The 25,115-nt window shown below is 42.2% G+C and overlaps 2 protein-coding genes across 2 annotated transcripts in view; one reads left to right on the top strand and one right to left on the bottom strand.

Annotated features, from left to right (window-relative positions):
- Positions 1-11,748, bottom strand: part of GLDN (gliomedin) — a 63,441-nt gene extending 51,693 nt beyond the window's left edge. The window contains exon 1 of the mRNA XM_025472792.3: positions 11,371-11,748. Coding sequence (XP_025328577.3) covers positions 11,371-11,733 — 363 coding nt within the window. The 5' untranslated portion in view covers positions 11,734-11,748. The remainder of the gene's footprint in view (positions 1-11,370) is intronic.
- A 6,060-nt stretch (positions 11,749-17,808) lies between these two features.
- The window catches only part of LOC112675933 (aromatase), a 123,782-nt gene continuing 116,475 nt past the window's right edge, over positions 17,809-25,115 (top strand). Inside the window, exon 1 of the mRNA XM_035708789.2 lies at positions 17,809-18,141. The gene's annotated coding sequence lies outside the window, so the exon portion shown is untranslated. The remainder of the gene's footprint in view (positions 18,142-25,115) is intronic.

Below are 25,115 nucleotides of genomic sequence, written 5' to 3'. Positions count from 1 at the left end.
AAACAGAAAAATAACTATCTAGGAAACAGCATTCTTTCTAGAGATCTGTGTGTTTCCCCAATCACCTGAGATTCCAAACTTTAGAGTCATCTGGGATCTGCCCTTTCTCTGGCAAATTCTGTTGATTCAATCTGCATTGTTTTTATTATAAGGTTTCAAAATTCCCTGAAGCACAAAGGAAGCATTTGAGAAATACTAAAATATCAATAATAATAAGCTAACATTCTGAGTTGTAGGCATGATACTGAGGACTTTACATGGATTCCTGAATTGAATCCTTATGGTAACACCTAAGGTAGATACTGCTATCTTTGTTGCCTATTTCTTTTTTTAAGATTTTATTTCTTGGGACGCCTGGGTAGCTCAGTGGTTGAGCATCTGCCTTTGGCTCAGGGAGTGATCCTGGGTCCAGGGATGGAGTCCCACATCGGGCTCCCTGTGGGGAACCTGCTTCTCCCTCTGCCTGTGTCTCTGCCTCTCTCTGTGTGTGTGTCTCTCATGAATAAATAAGTAAAAAAATTTTTAAAGATTTTATTTACTTATGTGACAGAGAGAGAGAGAGAGAGGAGAGTGAGAGAGAGAGTGAGCGGGAGCACACAAGCAAGGGGAGTGGCAGGCAGAAGGAGAGGGAAAAACAGACTCCCTGCTGAGCAGGGAGCCAGATGCCAGCTCAGTCCCAGCAGCCTGGGATCATAATGTGAGCCAAAGGCAGACATTAACCGACTGAGTCAACGAGGCACCTTGCCTTCTTAAGGATGAGAGAACTGAGGCACAGAGAAGTTGACCTGTCCAAGGCCACATACCTAAAAGGGAGCCAGGAGTAAACACATAGTATGATTCTAGCACTCACTATAAAGGTTTTGGGTCTGCCTTTTACTTTTTAGACTCGTAAAGACCTCTCTCTCTCACAGCAAAGACAGAGTTTTGAGAAGGAGGATATTTTCCTTTCCCTAAATGCTCTTTCTTTCTTCAGTTTCCCTTCCTTCTTTTTTCCCCCTCTCTTTTCAGTCTCAAATTCTGCATCCTCATTTAAAAATTAAAAAAAAATTTTTTTAGAGGGTGGACAGGGGCAGAGGGAGAGGGAGAGGAAGAGAGAGAAGAATATCAAGCAGGCTCTACACCCTCCATCTACTGTGGAGCCCGATGTAGGGCTCAGTCTCATAACTCTGAGATCATGACCTCAAGATCATGATCAAGAGTCAGACGCTTAACTGAATGAGCCACCCAGGTGCCCTGTTAGCCTCCTCACTTCTAAATTAACCTCTTTGGGTGTTTACTCAATTTTGCCTGTGATGCCTTCACCCTCCTCAGTGTTGGATGGATCTGGACCAGATGGTTCCTTTCTCTTTCTTATACCCAATTAGTTAACCGTTCAATTCATTCTTCTGTCTTGGTATTTGTAGGATATACATCTTCTTCATTTCTGATGCCACCACCTAAACCAGACATGAATTCTTTCTTGCCTGGACTAAGGCCATCTCTTCTTGCCTCTGGTCTCTCCCCTGCCTGTCCTGCAGCACACTACCAGAGTAGTCCTACGAAACCATTTTCTCCATGACTCCTTCTTGATGAAAGATCTACAATGCTCCTCGTTACCTATCAGATTCATTCTCAACTTCTCAAAAGTGTAAATTTAAGGAATTCCCTTCTCCCTAGCCCGAACTTCCCAGTGCAGGAAGATCTTGATTCCTTGCTCTTCCAGCCTGGTACCATTGTTATCCTAGTCCCTCGAGCATGGTGTAAGTTGTTATCTGCCCTTGATATGACTCACTCTCCTTGCCTCCCCAAATCTTACCAACTCTACACTGCCCACTTCATGTTCTGTCTCCTCCATGAAACCTTCCTTCATCACTTTAGTGAGAATCAATTTTCTCTCTTCTTGACTGCCCTGATGCTCATCACCTAGCTCACTGCAAAGGATTTTTCTCTAAAGGTCTCCCTGTTCAGAGGGATTGATTCCAACATCCTCAAGTGTGGCCTAGAGGGAGAGGGCATTTTCCACCTCTGAGTGAAAATAAATCTAGACTCTACTACTCACCCATTAAGTTACTGAAAAACTGAGGAATTATTTTGCACTTGCACTTCATTTTGGCTTGGGTATAGTTATCTACAATTTTTTCTCAAATACTTCACAGTTTTTGCATACAGCCCAGGCAAGGTCTGGAAAGTTCCCAGCACTTTGGTTGAGCACAGGAAACTTTCTGAATGGCAGATGAAAGGTTACTCTACCTATTGCATTCAGAACAAACTCCACAAATTGCATTTTGAACAATCTTTAGTTGGCCTTGTTATTTTAACTCTACCTTTCAGTAAAGAAAATTGTGGCTTGAACCTTAGTTAAACTAGAAGTAAATTATATCTACTTAAAATATAGAGCTGTTAGAACCCAAAGAGCTATATAAAAGCAATTGATGGGCTGAAAAATGCTGTCTTTGTAGCAGAATCACAACCTAAAAGCTTCAGCTTATTTCACACAACATGACCTTTAGTCTGCAGATAAAATGCATGTAAATTAAGCTTGAATGTCAACTAGATTTGGCCAAGGATTTCTTTTATGGGAGCAGGGAGGGGTGAGTTTGAGGAATGTAGAGAAAAAAAATACATTTTTTTTCCAGATAAGTGTGTTTTGTCAGATCTGAAGTCCGTTCTGATAGTTCCCCCACAGGTAATCATATCCTGGAGAACCTGCCACCCCTAAGAAGTAAATTGTTCTTCTTTCTTAGAAGTTGTTTTTGCTCTGTCTTCCACTCACATTTTGTCAATTTTCCAAATGAAAGCATCCAAAACATTTTTTAGGACTGCCACCAACAGTAACCAGTTAAGTCAGTCAGAAAGGAGATCAAGCTGACTCCCTTTCAGTGGGCATCAAACCTTGTCATCAGTGGCTGTGTAGAAGGGGTGGGGGCCCAGGAAATCCTGACCAGCTCAAGAAGCCCTATTACCACATCAAGGCTAACTCTATTTTGCTTTCATGACAAGATGATTTAAGCTGGTGTGATGTCAATCTGGTGTCAAGAGACCAAACACTATCCCCAAGCAGCAGCTGTTAGAAGCACATAGGAACAGACAACTTGGCATTCTGAAGGAACTGGCAATAAAGAATGAAGCCAGAAACAAGATGCTGAGATAATGGGGCAAGAAGGGCTAATGATAAAGTAATAGTGAAAAATCTTCATAACAGTAATAATGAATAGGCACTGGGAACCTGACTCTATTAGGTGCTATACTTTACCAACATTTCCCTTAAGCCTGCTAGGGACAAACACTATGAAGTGAACGCTATTATCTCAATCTTGCAGATGAGGAAACTGAAGTTTGGAGAAGTTAAAAGACTTGTCCAAGGTCGCCCAGCTACAAATCTGTGAGTCCAGGATGTGAATTCATCAAACTCCCTTGGTCCACACTGCTCATCAGCACAACATACTCAGGGAAGCATCAGGGAGAGAGAATTTGGCTGGGAACCTAAGAGTGAGGAAGGAATCCCAGGTGCCTCAAATTAGGGCAGGCACACAATGACTGAAGGTGGCAGGAGTACCACATGGAGGTGAGCCTGGGCCAGTCATAGAGAGGATCCTAGGAAAAGGGCATTTGGGGGAGGAAGGATAAACAATCTCTTGGCATTGGAGGACTCATGATTTGAGAAGTTGTTCTGGAACTCACCCAGAAAGGGCCCTCTGCCCAAGGATCTCTCAGTCTGTAGTCTAGTGGGCAATGCCTGTAAATGACAGGCTGGTCTGGGGGTTCTGCTGTCTCCCCAGAGTAGAGTGGCACTGTTCCAGGGGGCATGTGGCTTTGAGTTCCAAAGGGAAAAAAATTCTTTTTTATCGCTGGCATAGAGGCAGTACAGGTTGAAGGAAAGGCAGGACATAGAGAGAGGGGACAATTGACTAGGTCCCAGAAGGTCCATCCTGTTTGGGTTGTAGAAGCTTAGCAGACTTGTTCTTGCTTCTCTTACCTCTAATGCTTTGGCTAGAAAGAGACTAAGGGCTTTTTAATAGCTCTAGGATCTGGGAGTAGTTCCGAATGGCTTAATGCCATTCATGTCAACACAACTGCCCTGTTTCCATGGGTCCAGATGCTCAGTCTCGGCACACTTGTCTTTCACATACATCCTTAGAGAATCATGACCACTGTATATCTACATTGAATGTTTTATTTGCATGTATGTAAAATGTATTTTGATAAAGTGTCTGAAGGATGTAACTAAGGAGCTAGCTCTCACCTATCTTCCTCAACATGCCATCATGAGTTAAGTTTATGGATGTGTTCACAGTACCAACACCAGTCACAATCTTAGCAGGCATGTAGCTTCAAGTTCTCTCTCACTCTTAATTGGCACTCAGAAAGGTCTTCTGACAGGCAAACCAACCACAGTGTCAGATGTGACATCCCAAGTGCCCACGTGCACATGCAGCTATGCAAAAGGCCACGGAAACATGTCTCTCAGGCATGATATGTGGGTTTGTGTCTTTTCTTGTTCTTCTCATCAGGCCTCTAATCTCTCTTCAGGGTCCATAGGACCTAATGGGGTATAAAACTTCCCCTTCCAATTGAAGAGAATGATGTGGTTTGAAACAAGGCTTAGACATGGGATTAACAGTGGTTAAGAGCCTAACATAACTGCTCTTGACTTGGGGAGCTGGCCTAGAAGGAGCAAAAGGCCTGAGGACCAGCTTGGCCCTGCAACCCCCATCCAGGGTGAGACTGCACTTTGGGTCAGCTCCATCCTAGATTCTGTCTCCTTGGAAGATGTCTTAAAACCCTGTCAGAATGGCTAAAATTAACAACTCAGGAAACATCAGACATTGTCAAGGATGTGGAGAAACCCTCTTATACTATTGGTGGGAATGCAACCTGGGGCAGCCACTCTGGAAAACAGTATGGAAGCTCCTCAAAAAGTTAAAAATAGAACTACCCTACAACTCAGCAATTTCACTACCAAGTGTTTATCCAAAGGATACAAAAATGCTGATTCGAAGGGGTGCATGCACTCCAATGTTTATAGTAGCAATGGCCACAATAGCCAAAATATGGAAAGAGTCCAGATGTCCATCAACAGATGAATGAATAAAGAGGATGTGGTATACACACACACACACACACACACACACACACACACACAGGAATATTACTCAGCCGTCAAAAAGAATGAAATCATGCCATTTGCAATGACATGGATAGAACTAAAGGGTATTATGTTATGGGAAATAAATCAGTCAAAGAAAGGCAAATACCATATGATTTCACTCATGTGTGGAATTTAAGAAACAAAACTGATGAACACAGGAGAAGTGAAGGGAAAAAAAGATAATAACAGGAAGGGAGGCAAACCATAAGGCATTCTTAACTCTAGGAAACAAACTGAGAGTTGCTGGAGGGGAAGCAGGTTGGGGGATGTGTAAATAGGTGATGGGAATTAAGGAGTACACTTACCGTGATGAGCACTGAGTGTTACAGTATAATATGCAACTATAAACCACTAAATTTTACCCTCAAGCTTTTTAAAAAAAAAAACTCCAACAAAACAAACAAAAAAACGGGGTTAGCCCAATCCTAGAACAACCCTGATTTAGTTGCTTAGGTTCTCCAAAGGAACAACTCCTAGTATCTCCTCTGCTCCAGTGGACCACTGTCTAATGAGGAGTTGGCAAGCTTATTCTGTAAAGGGCCAAAAGGAAAATATTTTAGGCTTTGTGGGCCATATGGTTTATGTTTCAACTACTCAGTTCTGCTGTTGTCATGTGAAAGTAGTCACAGGCAATATGTGAACGGGCATAGTTGTATTCCAACAAAACCTTATTACGATTGCTAAAATTTGAATTACACATAATGTTTGTGTGTCACGAAATATTATCCTTCTTTTGATTTCCCTCCCCCCAGCCCTTTACAAACGTAAATCATTTTTACTTTGTGGGCTGTACAAAATCAAGTGGCCCACTTGATTTGGCTAGAGGGCGTAGTTTGTTGACTCCTGGTCTGAACCCTCAACTTTTAAATCTTTTAAATCTGGAGTGAAGTTGACTCACTCCAAGCGGTAGAAAAAGGAGGTGAACCCTGACACAGCCAATCTAGGGCTTTCAAGGAAGTATAGCATCCATGGAAACAGGAGCTGTGACTACAGGTAATGTGATTTTCCCCCTATAAAGAAGATAATGTATAGATCCGTATAAGTGTACCTCACTGCAGTCATCACAAAAAGCTCCACTTGTTACAAGAATGCGTTATACAGCTCGACACAGCTGGCCTCTCCTCCTTGAGAACTATCCTCAGAACTAGAGCATATGACTTTGAAAAGCAACAGTGCCGGGAAATCTCCATCCACTGAAGGTGGAGCTGAGTTTTAGAAACAGCCAAAAACCAAAACAAAACCCAAACCAAACCAAGCACACAAAGAAACCCATCTCACTCAACCAACAATAACAATGGCACAGTTACTAGTATCCTTGCAGAACCAGGGTGGGAAAGACATGGGGGGAGGGGGGCGTGGTGGAACTAAATAAAGCCATTTTTGTTCAAAACCACTCATGATTATAAGACGAGACTTCTGGAAACTAAGCTTGGTAGTCCTAACATGGTCCCTAACAATGCGAGTGTTGTTTGGCCAACACAGTTAGCCAGTTAAACACATTTTTGCGGGAATTTTTGTCAATATTTCAAAGCCAAGAGATTTCGCATAAAAAGTCAGATTTTTTAACTTCTCTTGAAAAAAAAAAATTCAAAAGACCAGGCACACTGAGCTCTTGCTCTTGTACAGCAACAATCGGTGAGAGCCTCCCCTTAGACATAACACATGAATTTCAGGCCAGGCCAGCCTCTGCTATGCCCTACGGCCCCCCAGGCCGGGGGCAGCAGCCATGTAACCTTGTGGTCATGGCCTTTTTACTCACAGATAGACTAACACAATCACACGGTTCAAAAGTCAAAATAATATACAAAGCTATATAGTGAGAGGCTCGTTCCCAACTTATCCCCACCCTTCTTTATTAATAAAGCACTTTTGTTAACATCGTCACTTATTTTTCCACTTCTTCCTTACACGAGGTAATACAATATATATATTTTTCTGTCTTGCTTTCTTTACTTAAAATATATCCTAAGGATTATTCCAATAATAGCACATAAAGAACTTCCTCATCCTCATTTTACAGCTACCTATTCCAGTGAGTGCATAGGTTGATGTATTAAACTACTTCTGTATTAATGAGCACAGGTTGTGAATAGTCTTTTGTTCTTACAAATATTCTACAACAGATATATGCATATGTCACTTCATAGGTGATAAAGTATATCGTGCAGGATAAATTCCCACAAGTGAGATTTCTGGGTTACAGGGTAAATGTATTTGTAATATTTTTAGGTACTGCCAAATCGCCTTCCACGTGGGTTGTGCCATTTTGCAGTCCAAAACAGCAATACAAAAGCATGTTTATTTTCCTTCAGCTTCCCCAGGAGACTATGTGGTCACATTTTTGTAGTTTTGTCATTCTAACAGGTAAAAACTATATTTCAGGGCAGGTGTAATTTGCATTTTTAACCAAGACATCTTTTCTCACATGTTTACCTAGAGACATTTGTATTTCTTTTTCTGAGAACTATGTTCCATTTTCCTATTGGATTCCTATTTCTGTTGATTTTCCTATTAAATTCTTGGGGTTTTTTCTTATAAAATTATAGGAGTAATATATAGATTAGCCCTGTATCTATGATATGAACTGTAAATGGTTTTTTTTTTCAGTTTGTGCTTTATCTTTTGCCTTTGTTTATGAGATGTGTGTTTGTTTGTTTGTTCTTTGTGCTTTTTAAATGTAGGTAAGTTTATTTACTCTTTGCTTCTGGCATTTACATTTTTAGACAGATTTCCCCATTCCAACATTAAAAATGAATTTACCCATGTTTTCCTCCAGTAGTTTTAGAGTTTCATTTTTTAAAACATGTGAATCGTCAACCCATCAACCCAGAGCTTAAGACACACATCACTAGAAGTAACATCTTTTTCCTACTGGGAGCTTGGGCCTAGATTTTGGACAGGATGATGAGGCTACCAGAAGATCAGTAAGTGTAAGACCTGAAGAATGGGAAAAAGAAGCAGTTGATGGGAAGAGAAGTGAGACGGGACTGGGGTGAGGTGGGGTGGGGAGTAAACTGAGGCACCCTCTCCTGCAGGAGTTCCTGGCAGATGGCTTCCTATTGTTGGTCTAGCTCAGGGGTACCCAGGGCCCTTACTACTTTTTTCCAAAGTATCCACTTACTTTCAAGGATTTAATGTTTTTGCTTGTACCGAACTAACTGTTCTTAGGTAATGACTACTTACTCTGCCCTTTTAACAACCAGTTTCTGGGCAGAATGTGCTAATCAGAATTACCATGCTGAGCTGATATGCTTTCAGCCCAAAGCACAGAACTTTGAAGTGTCAGTAAGCTTGAGGAGGCTCATCTTGGATAAATGAGCCTTTGGGAAGACTTTCTGAAATGCTGACATTAGTCTGCCTACAACATATTTCTTTGTTCCTAGATTTCTAAGGACACGGACTGTCAGTGGGGGGACCTCTGATCTCATCCCCATTCAAACCTACTGGTGCTGTAGATAAGGGTAGGGGAAGGTGTGACTTCAACCATAAGAGGTGTGCACACCGACCTCCATGATGTATACTAAATAGTTCTCTTAGCAACTTTTCTACCAGAGGTGCCCTTGAAGGTGCTTTAAAAAAAAGATTATTTATTTATTTATTTATTTATTTATTTATTTATTTATTTAAGGGGGGGCATGAGTTGGGGGGAGGGGTAGAGAGAGAAGCAGGCTCCCTGATGAGCAGGGAGCCAGAGGTGGGGCTCTATCACAGGACCCAGAGATCTCCACTCCAGCCAAGGCAGAATTTAACCAACAGAGCCACCCAGGCACCCAAAAAGTGGTTTTTAAAACACTGTTTCCTCGTGTGAATTATTCTCTATTCTGAGAAAAATGGAGAAAATTTTGCAAAGATGAGTGAGAATATTGCTAGAATAAAGCAAAAGCCTTTCAGCAATAAAATGGGCTCCTCTGCTTTGAGCAGAGGCCTCAAAAGAGACCTGGTGGGAGTAAGATGCTTCATGCTGCTCACTGTCAGCAAGAAGGCATGCCAACGTCCAGGCATGCCAGACCGCACCTCTAACGGTGAATTCAGTCTCTGGTGGTGGGATCTGCATACAGTCCTGTTAGAGCCCCCCATGTGATTTCAATGTGCAACTACTGCTCTTGAACCATGCTATTCAGATTGTGGTCCTCAAACCAGCAGCACTGGTATGTGGGATCTCCAGCCTGAAATTAGACCTTCTGAGTTCAGAATCTGCACTTGAACAAGGCCATCAAGATATTCGTATACATATTAAAGTAGAGAAGCAGTGATCTACAGCAATTTCTCAAAGTGGCACCTGGATCGCTTGTATCAAGCTCACCAAGGGGGTGGGAAGGTGGGGGAATGGGGATCAGGCGACTTCTTAAGGAAGACAATTCTGGAGATGACCACTTTGTAAGTGTGACAGTGGGACCATGGAATCTGCATTTCAATATGCTTCCAGGTGACCCCCTAGCCTACTGCTTGAGAACTACTCCCAATGGGGAAGCCGGCAATATGACAGCTACTTTATCCTGATCTGCATGGAAATTCCTTCAATGATGCTATAAGGTGAAAGCATATCCATTAGAAATGGGGGGTGAGTGGGTGATAATCTATGAACGCTTCTCAGCCTGACAAATGTGATGTTTCTGCTCTCTGATCTATAACAGAGCAGGTGGTGATAGTTAAATCCAGCTTTCAGACTGACACAGAAATGGGTCTCTCTGTTCTCTTGCGTTAGTGACTGAACAGACTGCAATACACAGGCTTCTACCTTAAAAGCAGGATTAAAAATATAAAATGTTGATGCTCAGATGCATCCTTCCTGAAGGGTTTCAAAAAACCCTCAAAATGCATGGTAGAGAGCCAAGAGAAAGAATAAATTCCCTGAAAGGAGATTTCTTCATTTTACAAAAGTCTTTTTTTTTCTTTTAAGATTTTATTTATTTATTTGACACAGAGTGAGAGAGTGCAAGCAGGGGGAGACTGAGACGGGAGAAGCAGGCTCAACTGGGGCTCAATCCCAGAACTCTGGGTTCGTGACCTGAGCCTAAGGCAGATGCTTAAACTAACTGAGCCACTCAGGTGCCCCTACAGAGGTCTTTTGAAAATTCTTTGCTTGGTCCCAGATTTTTAAATGATGACACAAGTAAAAAAAAAAAAAAAAAAAACAGGAATAGAGATTTTGATCTCTCTGAAAAGATGTATTTGCAGTATGCCACATTTCCATGATGTAGTTGTAAAAGCATTTCAGGTCATATAAGATATTTAAAAGCTTCTATGATACAGAAGCTTTAAGTGAGTTTATCTTCAGAATACCTAGGATTCCGAAGTACAGCTCACACTTGACTTGGGGGTGACAGAATTGAAATCTTTGTCATTATAAAATGAAATAAGACCATTGTGGTTGAAATGGGTAATGAATGGAATGGGGACCTGCAAGGTGATCTAAATGCAATTGTTAGATAATTATTGAGTTAAAAATCCGCAAAAGCAAACTTTGAACTGTAAAAAAAAAAAAAAAAAAAAAAAAAAAGATTTTTGAGGCTTTACTCTAAAGACTTGGAGCAGAGTTTCTTAAACCTTTTTTGGGGGAGTGCAATTCTAATGAAAATCTAATGGAAAGCTAGGGACTCTCCCTCGCTCCACGCCCCCTGAGTGCACACTGGTAATCTCTGGGGTTCCATAGACCCGCTGGAGCCCGTAGGAGAACGTGGGCTTCCTCAGTGGATTTCAAGAAAATTTCTCTATTTTGATCTCTTCCATCTGGAAAGCGCTTTAAGACCCAAGAGCAACTTTATCAGCAGCACCAAGATTCCAGGCGACTCGGTAAAATTGGGGCTGTTTTCGCTTCACCCAACCTCACGAGGATGGTGGGAGGCCAGGTGAGAGGCCGGAGCCCTGGACAAGCCAGGGGAAGACTCTCCGAAATGTGCCCTCTCCGCGGGGCCCGGGCCCGGAGCGCGAGGCTCCCCTCACGCCAGGCTGCGAGCGCTCTCTTCCGAAGTCAGGGGCGCAAGTGGACGGTCCCGGACGCCGCCGACGCGGGTTCACCTGCATTTACCTGCACACCCAAGGATGCCCGAGGGGGGAGACAGCCCCTGACCCCCTCCCCCTCGCACGGACCTCCGCGGGCTCAGGTGCAGGGGCGCCTGCCCGGGTGCCAGCCCCCGCCGGGCCTCCCTCTCGGCGCCTCGCCGTCCGTCGGGGCCTGTCTCCCCGCCCTGCCCGCCGCCCGCCCCGGCGGAGGCGCCACGGGGAGCCGGGCCCCCGCCTACCGGCACCATGGAGTAGGTCATCAGCATCAGCATGTCGTGGCTCTCGGCGCGGAGGTGCGGCGCGGGCTCCCCGCCGTGGCTGCGCTTGCTGCGCGCGGCGCCGGCGGGGTCCGGGGGCGGCGGGGGCGGCGGGGGCGGCGCGCGGCTCAGCTCGGCCAGGAAGGAGCGCAGGGCGCTGTCCTCGCGCCGCTCGCGGCCCCGCTGGGCCTCCAGCGCCCGCACCGCCGCGCTCAGCCCGCGCCACTGGCACAGCGCGAACACGGTGCCCGCGGCGTTGAGCGCCGCCAGCAGCGCCACGGCCGCCAGCGCGCCCCGCAGCCCGCAGCCCGCGCCCCCGCGGCCTCGCTCCGCGCCCCCGGCCATGCTCTGCGCGCCTCGGCCCGGCCCGGCCCGGCTCGCCGCCGCCGCCCGGCAGCCTTTATACGGGGCGGGCAGGCCGTGGGCTGGTGGCAGCGCCGTGAGTCACGCTGCCCTCTGCCCCGGCTGGCGGGACGCGTTGGGGACAGCAGTGGCGGCGCCCGAGCAGCCCGGAGGGACCGGCGGGCGGGGGGGCGGGGCGGCGGGAAGGGGAGCGGGAGCAGGGGGCGGGGGCGGGCCAGGAAGCCCGGCAAACCCAGGTCCCCTCCTTTTCTCACTGCCCTGCGTGTGGGCATTGCTGTGGCCCGGGCGGGCAGAGGGAGGGGCCGACTGGGGGGAGCGGGGATGCTCAAGGCTGACAAGTCCCTGGACTCCACGCCGTTGCCCCCACACTGGCCTCCCCGGAGGAAAGGATCCAGATGCCCAGATGCCAAGACATATGCCCGCTGCCCCAGGGTTTGCTGCTGGGTGGGGGCCCAGGCTGCCCATCCCGTGGCCACTGAAAACCCCATGAGATATTTCCGGGGAAGGGGATGGATAGAGGTTGGCCGCCCATAGAACCAGAATAGCTTTGTCCTGCCGGAGACGCAGGAGTCCTTTTAGAAGGGAGATTTCCTAAAACGTGACAGGCCAAGAACTCCCCCATGAGACCCATACCTAGGAGGCACCGGGGTGAGGGGGGGGAGAGAACTCAAGGGTAGAAATCAAGAGCCCTGATTCTAACCCCGTTCTGCTACCACTCAGCTGAAGGGCTTTGAGCATGTCCCAAGACCACTCTGAACTGACTCTGAGGTGCTTTCTGGCTGAAGAGTTAGGACTCTGGCCAGGCCCTTTCTGGAGCTTACCTAGCCTTCCTTGCTTGAGGGGGCAGTTGACTCATGCCTCCTAGTTACTCCTTCACAACACCCTCTCTTTTCTGTCCGCTCAGGTGCCTGTACCTCAGGGATCACTATCCCCCCAAAGGCGGAGTCAATTTTCAGCCTCCTCACAGGACCCCTCCACTCTGTTCCTCATCTTTCCCCAGAATGGCTCTGCCTCCCTGGGGCCCCAAGGCCCCTAGGAGACCCTCATGGTGTTGGAAGACCCTAATCAGAAGCCAAGATCGCGGTTTCCACCGCCCATTATTTCAGAGGAGGAGGTGGCCCCCTGCCATCAAGCCAGCTGGAGCTGTCATGGTTCTGGGTCAAGGTCTGGACTCCTGAGTTTTAATTGGGACATTGACCAACTTGCATATTCTTAGGAGAGCATTCAGAATGAGGAGGAATTAGGAAAGCAAGCAGTTTCAAGTGGTTCCTGAAGAACCTCAACTATGGGGACAGGATGTCTAGGAGGAAATGGAAGCGATACAGACAGATTTGTCAAGTTTCTCCCAATTCTAACGTATTGTGATCTATTTGAAGAATGCCATGTTTCCTTATGTCATCCAGGCTTAGGATGCCAGGCTTAAACTAATGGGGAGAAGTCACAGAGAGACAGAGCTAGGAGTCAGGCGCAGTAAGATCTTTATTTAATTCACTGAAAATTTACTGAGCACCTGCTGTGTGTCAGGCATAGTGACGGACATGTGAGGTACAGAAATGAACAAGGCAAGCAGCTTGCGGTGTGAGCAATTGGAGTCCCATGGAGCTTCCTAAGCTTCTCTTTATCCTGGCATTCGTTATAATTACTATTTCTTGATCATGTCATCAATGCCCACCAGCAATAACAGAGTATTAAGCTCCTGAGGTTAGGTTATAACCTAACCTATATACAAGCATATTGTTTGACCTAATCTCCCCCAATACCGAGCACAAGTCCCTGACTTGAAATGACCATTCAGTAATTTACCTCTTGAATGAGTGAACAAACAAATGAATGAATAAAAGGCTGTACAGTAAATATATGTCTATGTAACATGATGTGTACCTAGCGGTAGTAAGGCTTAAGCATGAAACTCTGCTTGTGCTACCAAACTGGAACTACCTTCTTTGGAAGGCTGCCTGTCCAGGGGTTGGGAGAGTAACTGTAGCCTGACACACTTGCCCCCACCCCTCTGGTTCAGACTCCACAGTCAGTAGAAGGAGTGGAGTTCCAGTTCCATTTGGAGTCAGCCAAGCTTTATCTGACAACCTCAGGCAAAGATGCTACCCTTCTTCGGATGTAGGACTTAAAAGGTTTGTAGCACTGACTTTGGGCTCCATAGGTGGAACGCCTGGGATGCTGCACTCAGAGCAGAGAGGCAGAAAGAGATCAAAGGAAAGGCAAGATTCCTCTTCCACTCAACACTTCTTCTAGTTCCCTCTCCAAGTCTTTCTGTGTAGGAATATAGTATTTTATTGAAAAGGAGAAGAGGGGGCAAGTTGTTACGGCACACAAGGCCGGTGTCCTCACCCCTCTCCCCAACATGGCTGTACCAAGCAACCGGCCTTGCTCTGTTCTCTTTCCCCTTTCTTCAATGTCTTCTCCCTACAGCCTTGCTCCACCACAGCTCCATGCATTGACTCTCCTCCTTCTCTGTCCTGTCTCAGAGTTGTGCCTGTTTCAGGCCTATCTCGGAACCCTGTCCTTCATCAAGCCTTGCCTTCCATACCACACTCAATTCTCCCTCTCCCTGAAGTCTGCAAGCCCTCGCAGACTCAGAGGCTATAGGCATGAGCTTTGGAAGCAGATAGAACTAAGCTTGAAACTGCTCTAAACTTGCAGCCTTAGGTGTGTTACTCAGCTTTTCTAAGGAGAGTATAATCATGTCTATCTCATAGATTGTGAGGATTTAATGAGAAAATACATGTAGAGTGCTTGGTATATAGTAAATGCTCAGTGGTCATTAGTGCTATTGGCTATGGGCTGTCTGTATTGCCAATACCCATGTTGTGCCTTGTGCGGCTGACCAACAACTTAGCTCATCCAGATGTTACTTCTTTTATTGGGGTATAGTATGCTTAGGAAAGGGACCACTCTCCATTGTGACACAGCAGGGGCTTATACCAAGTAGGAATATTCGATTAATAAATTGATTAGCTAATTACACTTTTTAAAATGCTTTTTGAGGAAAAAAGTGTTCAATGGATGGTAAACTTGGCCTCTTTTCTGTATACAGTGGCTTTGAGATTGGTTATTTGGGGCCCTTCCATCTCCGGCTTCCTAAGCCTCCCGTGACTCCTGGAGGGGCAGATACATCTGTGTAGACTGCTCTACCTAGTGTTTCTCAGGATGGGCTAGTACTTTTAGTAATAAGTAATTCTAAAAAAAAGTTAGCTATTAATCTGGCCTATTTTGTTGACATAGGGGTTCAAGATATAGTGAGGACACAGGGAAATATCTGACTTTCCTTTTCTGGATACCAAGGAAGCCAAGAACATTGCGTGCTATCTTTACAATGAGAAGTAGCTTTTCTATTAAAAGACAGATGCTTCATTTTCAAAGGTTAAATGGAATGGTTCCGAAAAAATGATTCCAGCTAGTAAACTTTAGGGCCCTGGAGAAAAGCATCCAATTCAAGAATATACTCCAACTTTAATTCCACAGCATTTCCTCCTGACTGTCAAGTGAATAATTTTCATTTACTCTCAGGCCTGATCTTGGGTATTGTCATTTTCTGTAATGAGGTTGGGAGGTATGCTTGTTCTGATGGTGCTGTCCTCCCTCCCCATCCCCATCCTTTCTCCTTGCCAGGGGTTAGGGAGAAAATCTCTGTAATAGTTGCCACCAAATATATCTTCCCCAACCATGTTGGGTTTTTAACTCAACATTTCTACGTTTTAACCTCATGAAACTTCAAGCTCCCCAAACAAAAAAAAGTCAGAGATTTCTTTTCTTTGTTCATACACTCATTCATTTATCTATTTATTCAACAAATTGGGTGTTTACTATCTGTCAGGAACTGCGCTAGGAGCAAGGAATAGGATGGAGAGCAAAACCAGACACCATTCCTGCCTTCCTGAAGCCCATGGTCTAAGTGGGGAGATGGAATTAGCCCAGTAATTGTGTGAGAGTATAATTCTAAATGAGACAGTGAGATAGATGATCTGAAGGAAAGGAGTGCTATTCTGTGAGATCATATCACTGAGGAATCTATCCTAGATGTGGGGTATGGGGTCAAGGAAGGTCTCCCTGAAGAAGCGTGGTGTTTGAGCTGGAATCTGAAGACCAGCAGTAGTTAACTAAGTGGAGGTGTGGGTGGGAGAGTTGTAGTCAGAGAGGACAGCACATGTGGGATCTTCTGGCAGGAGGCACCATGGATTATTTGAGGAACCATAAGAAGGCCAATGTGGTTATAGCATAAAGACCATAGGGAGCAAGGAGAAAAAGGGAATGAAATGAAGCTGGAGACTGAGTTAGGGGCCAGACTCTGTGGGTGGGACTTTGTAGGACTCAGGTCTTTATTGTAAGAGCAACGGGAAGTTAGTTAAGGGTTTTAAGTGTGTGTGTTGAGGTGGGAGATTGGGTTGATGAATGACAGATTTTCATTTTCAAAGATCACCTTTTATTGCTAGGATTTGCAGTGGCTTCTGTCACTACAGAAACTATCTCTGATCTCTACTCGGCTAAATCTCAGCTTTCAAATCCATCTTTCTAAATGAAATAAGAATACATTGAGTTCTAGAAAATGGTATTTTCTCTTTCATTGCACATTTAAAGGTAGTTGAAAAATAGAACCATGACTAACATTTAGATGATTTGGCTAATCTTGATACTAGCTGGAGTTTTTGTCTGACAACCAGCACATATTTGCACTTTTTGGTACTTCAAGGTGAGATCATCAAATCAAGTCATCTCTAGCATTGGGAATAAGATAGATGTTGCTTCCCTTCTGAGATTTTGGTCTAAGTAAGGTAGGCAAGTAACAACAGCTTTCCACCTATCATAAGTGCATATCTGAGAGTCACTCAATCATTGTTAGACATGGAGTTGTCCAAAGTTGTAGAGTAGGGCTATTTCAAATTCTCCCTCTACCTTTTCTGTACTTAATTTGCTGTGTTTGCGATAAAGATGGCCCTCCCCACCCCATCCATCCTGCCTTCCCCAGTGCATCTTAGCCAATTATCACAGATTGAGTTCTCTGGAACAGATGCTGAGATGGAATTTGGGGTGCAAGATGTTTTTTAGGGATCAGCATCTGTGAAGGAAATAGAGGAAGCAGGATTGGGTAGAGGAAGAAGTCCAACTCAATGTAGTCTTGCAAAGTCTCAGCCAACCCTATGGGGAACTCTGAATCGAGTATTAGCCATTGGAGTGTCCCTTGTCAAGCCAGAATAGACTTGGCATTCGCCCCCCTCTCACCTAGTCACAGGGCAGATGTGGGCTACCTGAGGAAGAGTGTGGCCTTGGGCCAGGTGGCTCTCAAAGCTGAGGTATACCCTGACCTCATTCCCTGCAGCTGGGCAGCAAGTCCTTCCTTGAAAGGGAAAGTGGGGCACATCTCCACATCTATCATATCAACCACCTGATCAATGTTAAAGACAGGTCTGCAATTCCAGTATTAGCAAACCCAAACCTTAAATTGTAATCATATCACAGTGGACAGAAGCCTTCTTTTTCACCTACAGTTATGGCCTTTCAGTACATAAAAAAGTGATTGTTTTTAGAAACAGAATGAAAATATGAAGAAAAGCTCTACTAGTAGCTTTGACATGGTTAGATCCATGGAAGTAACTTAATACTTCAAAGCTCCACTTAAGAAACTTGAACCACTGTTTTTGAAAGGACAAAACAAAGTTTTACATGTGTAGGGCACTTCAGTTTTCAAAGTACTTTCTCATGTCATCTGAGCCCCATAATCAGCTTGTGAAGTGAGCAGGGCAGGTCTTATAACCACTTCACAGACGAGAAAGCAAGGCTCACAAAGGTTAAGCAACTCACTCAAGATCATACTGTTGAAACCTCACCAGCATTCATCGAAAGTGGGAACCTTCTCGACTCAAATCTTGGGCCAGTCAGGAATGCTCAAGATGATGGACAGGAAGTGGAAAAATAGGGCAGGGAAAGGATTCAAACTGATGAAATGGAAAAGGGCTTAGAGCGGCCCCTGGCTCCAAGATTCTAAAACAAAGGCGGAGCAAGCCCTGATTGTTAGACTATGTAAACTATGCAAGAGAGAGAAAGCCAGTCCCCAGTCTAGCAATTTATGGAGGGTTCAGGGAGAGCAATGATGTCAGACGATTTCCTGGAGACCAAATAGGGGAACTGTCATCCCTGCATCTCAGAGATGAATATGGAACCTGAACAAAAGGTGAATTTGGGGCCTGAGAAACCAAGACTTTTCCTCCTTGGGGTTCAGAAGCCAGAGTGAAAAGCAAGATTAGATATGCCTCACCTCTCCAAAGTCCAAGTGAAAGGGAACAAAAGGGATTCCTGCCAATACCAAGTCTGGAGAGATGGCACTCCATCTGCAGAACCAGGGGCCTGGAGGATTGTCCCCAGCCAGGGGGAACACAGGTCAGACTATAGACCCTGAACCAAGATGACTTCTTTTTCTTTTTTTTTTTTTAAGAGATGCGCATAACTGTGATATTAGGCTATATCTTACCTATCCTTTCCTTCCTTCCTTTTTCCCTTTTCCTTCCCTCCCTCCCTTCCTTCCCTCTCTCTTGTTTTACAGTCTCACAAAGTTATTAGGAATGAATTATTCTTGTATGTCATTTTACTTTGTCTCTTCAAAAAAATTTATTTTATTGTGGTAAGAACACTTACATGAGATCTACCTTCCTGACAAACTTTTTAGTTATATGATATAGTACTGTTGACTGTAGGTACAATATTGTACTATAAATCTCTAAAACTTACTTATCTTTCTTAATTAAAACATTAGGTCTTTTGATTAGCAACTCCTCGTTTTCCCCTTACCCCGGTTCCTGACAACCACTAATTCCAGTCTTTCATTCTACAAATTTGACTATTTTAGATAGTCACGTGGTATTTATCTTTCTCTGACTGTCTTACTTCATTTAGCATAATGCCCTCAAAGCTCATCCATGTTGTTTCATATTGCAGAATTTCTTTTTTAAGGTTGAATAATATTCTATGTATGTATATGCCATAGTTTCTTTCTCCATCCATCAAAGAATATTTAAGTTGTTTCCACATTTTGGTTAATGTGAATAGTGATGTAATGAATACTGGAATGCAGATATCTCTTCAATATTCTGATTTCAAGTCTTTTAGATAAATACCCAGAGTGGGATTACCGGATCGTATGATAGCTCTATTTTTAATTTTTTGAGGAAGCTTCATACTGTTTTCCATAGCAGCTGCACCATTTTACAGTTCCACCAATAGTGTCCAATTTCTCTACATCCTCAACAACACTTGTCTTTTTTTTTTTTCTTGACAATAGCCATCTTGACAGATGTGAGGATGAGAACTCATTGTGGTTTTGATTTGCATTTCCCTGATGATTAGTGATGTTGAGAATTTTTTCATATACCTATTAGCTATTTATATGTCTTCTTTGGGAAAATATCTACTCAAGTACTTAGCCGATTTTTAAATTGGGTCATTAGGGTTTTTGGTTTTTTTGGTACTCAGTTGTAGAGGTTCCTTATATATTTTGGAGATTAACCCCTTATCAGGTATATGGTTTGAAAATATTTTTCCCTTTTCACATGTTGCCTTTTCACTGTTGATTGTTTCTTTTGCTGTGCAGAAGTGTTTTAGTTTGATGTAGTCCCACTTGTCTACTTTTTTCCCCACTTCTCTATTTTTGCTTTTGCTGCCTGTGCTTTTGTGTCAGATCCATGATTATTACAAAGACCACTGCCATGAAGCTTTTTCACTGTTTCTTCTAGGAATTTTACAGTTTCAGGTCTTACATTTAAGTCTTTAATCATTTTGAGTTGATTTTTGTGTATAGCTTAAGATAGGAATCCAGTTTAATCACTCTGCATATTTACACCCAGTTTTCTCAACATTGTTGAAGAGATTATCCTTTTCTCATTGTGTTTTCTTGGTACATTTGTCAAAAGATCAGTTAATCATATATACATAGATTTATTTCTGGATTCTCTATTTTGTTCCATTTGCCTATATGTCTTTATGCCAGAACCATGCTGGTTTGATTATTGTAGCTTTGCAATATATGTTGAAATCAGGAAAAGTGAGGACTACAGCTTGGTTCTTCTTTCTCAAGGTTGACCTGGCTATTCTTTTTGTTGTTCTATATGAATTTTAGAATTGTTTTTTCTATTTCTGTAAACACCATCATAAAGATTTTAATAGAGATTGCTTTCAATCTGTAGATGACTTTGGATAGTATGGACATTTTCAACAATATTAAGTCTTCAAATCCATAACCTTGAGATGTCTCTTTCTGCTTATATTTTCTTCTATTTCTTTTAACAGTGTTTTGTAGTTTTCAGTATAGAAATCTTTTACTTCCTTAATTCAGTTTATTCCCAAGCACTTTATTCTTTTTGGCACGATTGTAAATGAAACTGTTTTACTTCTTCTTTTTCAGAAAGTCTGTTGTTAGTGTATAGAAATGCAACTGATTTTCATATGTTGATTTTGTATCTTGCAACTTTACTGAGTCATTTTATCATTCTAACAGTTCTTCATGGAGTCTTCTGTATTTTATATATATAAGATCATATTGTCTGCAAACAACTCCAACTTCCTTTTTTTCTGATTTAGATGCCTTGTATTTATTTTTCTTACCTATTTGCTCTAGCTAGTACTTCCAATGCCATGTTGAATGGAAGTGGTGAAAGTGAGCATCCTTGCCTTGCTCAAGGTGAAAGTGAGCATCCTTGCCTTGCTCAAGGTGAAAGTGAGCATCCTTGCCTTGCTCACTTTAACCACTGAGTATGATATTAGCTGTGGGCTTTCCATATACAGCCTTTATTATATTGAGTCAATATCCTTTTTAAAAAAATATATATATTTTTTATTGAAGTTCAATTTCCCAACATATAGTATAGCACCCAGTGCTCATCTCATCAAGTGCCTAGGTGAGGGGCACTGAGAGTCCATTTCCTTTTATTCCTAGTTTGGTGAGAGTCTTTATCATGAAATGGTGTTGAATTTTATTAAAAAAATTTTTGTGGGATGCCTGGGTGGCTCAGAGATTGAGCATCTGCTTTCAACTCAGGGTGTGATCCCGGGATCTGGGATTGAGTCCTACATCGGGCTCCTTGCAAGGAGCCTGCTTCTTCCTCTGCCTGTGTTTCTGCCTCTCTCTCTCTCTCTCTCTGTGTGTGTGTGTATTTCATGAATAAATAAATAAAATCTTTAAAAAATTTTTTTTTGCATCTAGAGACAATCATGTGATTTTTAGCCTTTATCCTGTTAATATGATGTATCCCATCAATCGATTTTTATATGTTGAACTATCCTTGCATCCCAGGGATAAATTCCACTTGGTTTTGGCATATGATCCTTTTAATGTGCTGTTGGATTCAATTTGCTAGTATTTCACTGAGAATTTTTGCATCTACATTCACCAGGGATACTGGACTGCAGTTCCCTTTTTTTTTTGTATGTGGTGTCTTTGTCTGCTTTTGGTATCAGGATTATGATGGCCTCATAAAATGAGTGTGAAAGTGTTCCTTTCTTTCCAATCTTTTGTAAAAATTTGAGGATTGGCATTCAATTCTTTAAATTTTTGGTAGAATTCACCAGTGAAGCCATCTGGTGTTGGGCTTTGGTTTATTAGGAGGTTTTTGATTACTGATTCAACCTGCATGCTATAGGTCTATTTAGATTATCTGTATCTTTGTGATTCTGTCTTCCTAGGTTGTATGTTTCTAGAAGTGTATCGATTTCTTCTAGGCTATCCAATCTGTTGTTGTATGATTGTTCATAGTAGGTTGTTAATCCTTTTTATTTCAGTGGCATCAGTGGTAATGACTCTTCTTCCATTATTGAATTTATTTATTTGAGTCTTCTCTCTTTTCTCTTTAGTCTATCTAGGTGTTAATCAATTTTGTTTATCTTTTGAAAGAACCAACTCTTAGTTTTATTTTTTTTATTATTAATTTCCTATTCTCTATTTCATTGATTTCTGCTCCAATCTTTGTTATTTCTTTCCTTTTGCTAATTTTTGGCTTAGTTTATTCTTTTTCTAGCTCCTTGAGATATAAAGTTAAATTGTTTATTTAAAATCTTTATTCTTGGGGATCCCTGGGTGGCGCAGCGGTTTGGCGCCTGCCTTTGGCCCAGGGCGCGACCCTGGAGACCCGGGATCGAATCCCACGTCGGGCTCCCGGTGCATGGAGCCTGCTTCTCCCTCTGCCTGTGTCTCTGCCTCTCTCTCTCTCACTGTGTGCCTATCATAAATAAATAAAAAAATTAAAGAAAAAAAATTAAAAATAAAATAAAATAAAATAAAATCTTTATTCTTTTTTATTCCTTCTTTTTAATCTCAATAAATTTCCCTCTTAGTATTTGCTTTTGTTACATCCCATAAATCTTGGTGTGTTATGGGTCTTGTTGTTATTTGTTTGACCTGAGGTATTTTCCAATTTCCTTTTGATTTCTTCTTTGAACTAATTTTTGTTCAAGGCTGTTGTTTAACTTCCACATATCTTTGAATTTCTCAGTACTCCTTCTGGTATTGATTTCTAGATTCATTTCAGAAAAGATACGTGGTATGATTTCACTCTTCTTAAATTTATAATGACTTGTTTTGTGATTTAACCTGTGATATATCCCAGAAAAAAAATCCCATGTGTATTTGAGAAGAATGTATGTTCTTCTGCTGCTGGTTAGAATGTTTTGTTGGTCTACAGTGTTTGTTCAAATTCTATGTTTCATTATTACAAGTGAAGTACTGAAGTCTCCTACCATTACTGCATTGCTATATATTTCTTCCTTTGGTTCTGTCAATGTTTGCTTTATATGTTGAGGTGCTCTGATACTGGATGCATGTATACTTATAATTGTTATATCTTCCTAGTAAATTGACCCTTTTATCCTTTATATAATGTCCTTCTTTTCACTTGTGATAGTTTTTGACTTGAAGTTTATTTTGTGTAGTCTATCTATAGCCACCTCTGCTCTCTCTTGGTTACCATATGTATGGACTATCTTTTTCTATCTCTTCACTTTTAGCCTATCTGTGTCTTTACATCTAAATTGTGTTTCTCATAAATAGTATATTGTTGGGTCTGTTTTCTTATCTATCTTGTCACTCTATATCTTTTGATTGGGGAGTTTAATCCATTTATATTTAATTATTTGTAGGCATGGATTTACTGTTGCCATTTTGTTGTTTTTGTTGATCTTATAATTTTTTTTATCTGTCTTTTCCTATCTTACTGTCTTATTTTGAGTTTTGTTGATTTTTTGGTACTGATAATTTTATTTTATTTTATTTTTTTTTTAAAGATTTTATTTATTTATTTATTCATGAGAAACACACAAAGAGAAAAGCAGAGACAAAGGCAGAGGGAGAAGCAGGGTCCATGCAGGAGCCCGACGTGGGACTTGATCCCCGGTCTCCAGGATCACACCCTGGGCTGATGGCAGTGCTAAACCGCTGAGCCACTGGGGCTGCCCGGTACTGATAATATTAAAATTCTTGTGTGTGTGTGTGTGTGTGTAAATTCTATAGGTATTTTTGGTGTTGGTGGTTTCTTTGGGGCTCATAGTTAAAAGTCTTTCTTAAGCTCATAAAAAAGAGTCTATTTTAAGCTGTTCAATCACATATAAAAACTCTACAGTATAATTTCTCTCCTCACATATTTTGTTGTTGTCACAACATATTGTTTCTCTTTTAAGATATTTTTAGTTATTTTTAATACTTTTATCTTTTTGTTTAACTCTAGAATTAAAAGTAATTTACCCAGTACCATTACAGTAACACAGTATTCTGTATTTGTGTTTATATTAACCTTTACCAACACATTTTATACTATGCTATCATGTAGCTGTTTGGTGCACTTTCATTTTAACTTGAAGAACTTCCTTTAGTATTTCTTTTAAGGAAGTCTAATGGTGATGAACTCCCTTTACCTTTTGAAAGTCTTTATCTCTCCATCATTTTGGAAGGGCAGTTTTGCCAGTACAGTATGCTTGGTTGGCAGCTTTTTCCTTTGAGCACTTAGAATTTATCCTACCATTCCCGTCTGGCCTGCAAGGTTTCTGCTGAGAAATTGCTGATAGTCTTATGATGGTTCCCTTGTATATGATAATTTACTTTACTCTTTCTGCTTTCAAAATTCTTTTTGCCTTTGAATTCTGACAATTTGATTACAATGTGTTTCAGTGTGAATTTTTCTGCTTCATTTTTTTTTCATATTTTTTTTGCCTCTTGGATTTGGTTGTCCATTTCCTTGCCCAGAGTCAGGGAGAAATGTTCAGCCATTATTTCTTGAATAAGCTTTTTGGTGCTTTCTCTCTTTTATCCTTCTGGAATTCCTACAGTGTGTATGTTGGCCTGCTTGGTGATGTCTCATAAGTCCTTTAAGGTTTCTACACTGTTTCATTCTTTTTTTTTTTTTTCCTTTTTGCTCTTTTGACCGAATTATTTTCAATGACTTATCTTTAAATTCACTGATCCTTTATTCTGCTTGATCTAGCCTGTTATTGAACCACCTCTAGTGAATTTTTAAGGTTAGCTATTGTATTCTTCAGTTCCATGATTTCTATTAGCCCCTTTTTATATTTTATATTTCTTTATTGAAATTATCACTTCATTCATGTTCTCTTGGCCTCAGTGTGCATCTTTATGACAGTTATTTTGAATTTTCTGTCAAGTATATCATATAACCCTATTTCATTAGGGTTGTTTTGTAAAGATTTTTGTGTTATCTTTGCCTGATTCTTCATTTTCCTGGACTCTGTGTTGGTGTCTGTACATTAGACAAAACAGCCACCTCTCATTAGTCTTCACAGACTGGCTGTATATAGGAGAAGACCTCCATCAATCAGCCTGGCCAGAGATTCTAGGGGATCCTCAATCTTTTGTATTAAACCAACCCACTTTCTACATTCTTTGCAGATCCCAGATGTCTAGAGTATGCTGGGACAAGTGAAATTGAAGTGAAAATTGAAGCCAGTGAAATTGAAGCCAGTTCCTTAGATAGTACTCAGAAAAGTTGTATCATTGGACACTCTGTCCAACTTTTCCTTCCCTAGGGAGAATCTGGGAACAGTTACTTATCTCTCTCTCTCTCTCTCTTTCTCTCTCTGTATGTATCTATCTATCATCTCTCTCTCTCTCTCTGCTTGCTCTGTGTTGAATCAGGAAGGGGTACTATGGTGACTGCCAATCTAAATCTCTGTTTCTGTTCTCACTAGCCCCCAGGAAGCTACAATATTTTAGGTCATATCAGCCTTCCAAGACAGGCAAGTCTTTTGAGAAGCTCCCAGAAAAGTTTTGATGTTGGAAGCCTGGACCAACTCCTTCCCTCACCAGGGAGAAGAAGGCAGCTGTGGTGTTTCCTATTTTCTCTGTGTTGAGCAGAGTCATG

The sequence above is a fragment of the Canis lupus genome, chromosome 30, assembly GCF_003254725.2.
Source record: "Canis lupus dingo isolate Sandy chromosome 30, ASM325472v2, whole genome shotgun sequence".
Lineage (NCBI taxonomy): Eukaryota > Metazoa > Chordata > Mammalia > Carnivora > Canidae > Canis > Canis lupus.
This window is presented reverse-complemented; position numbering and strand designations above follow the sequence as displayed.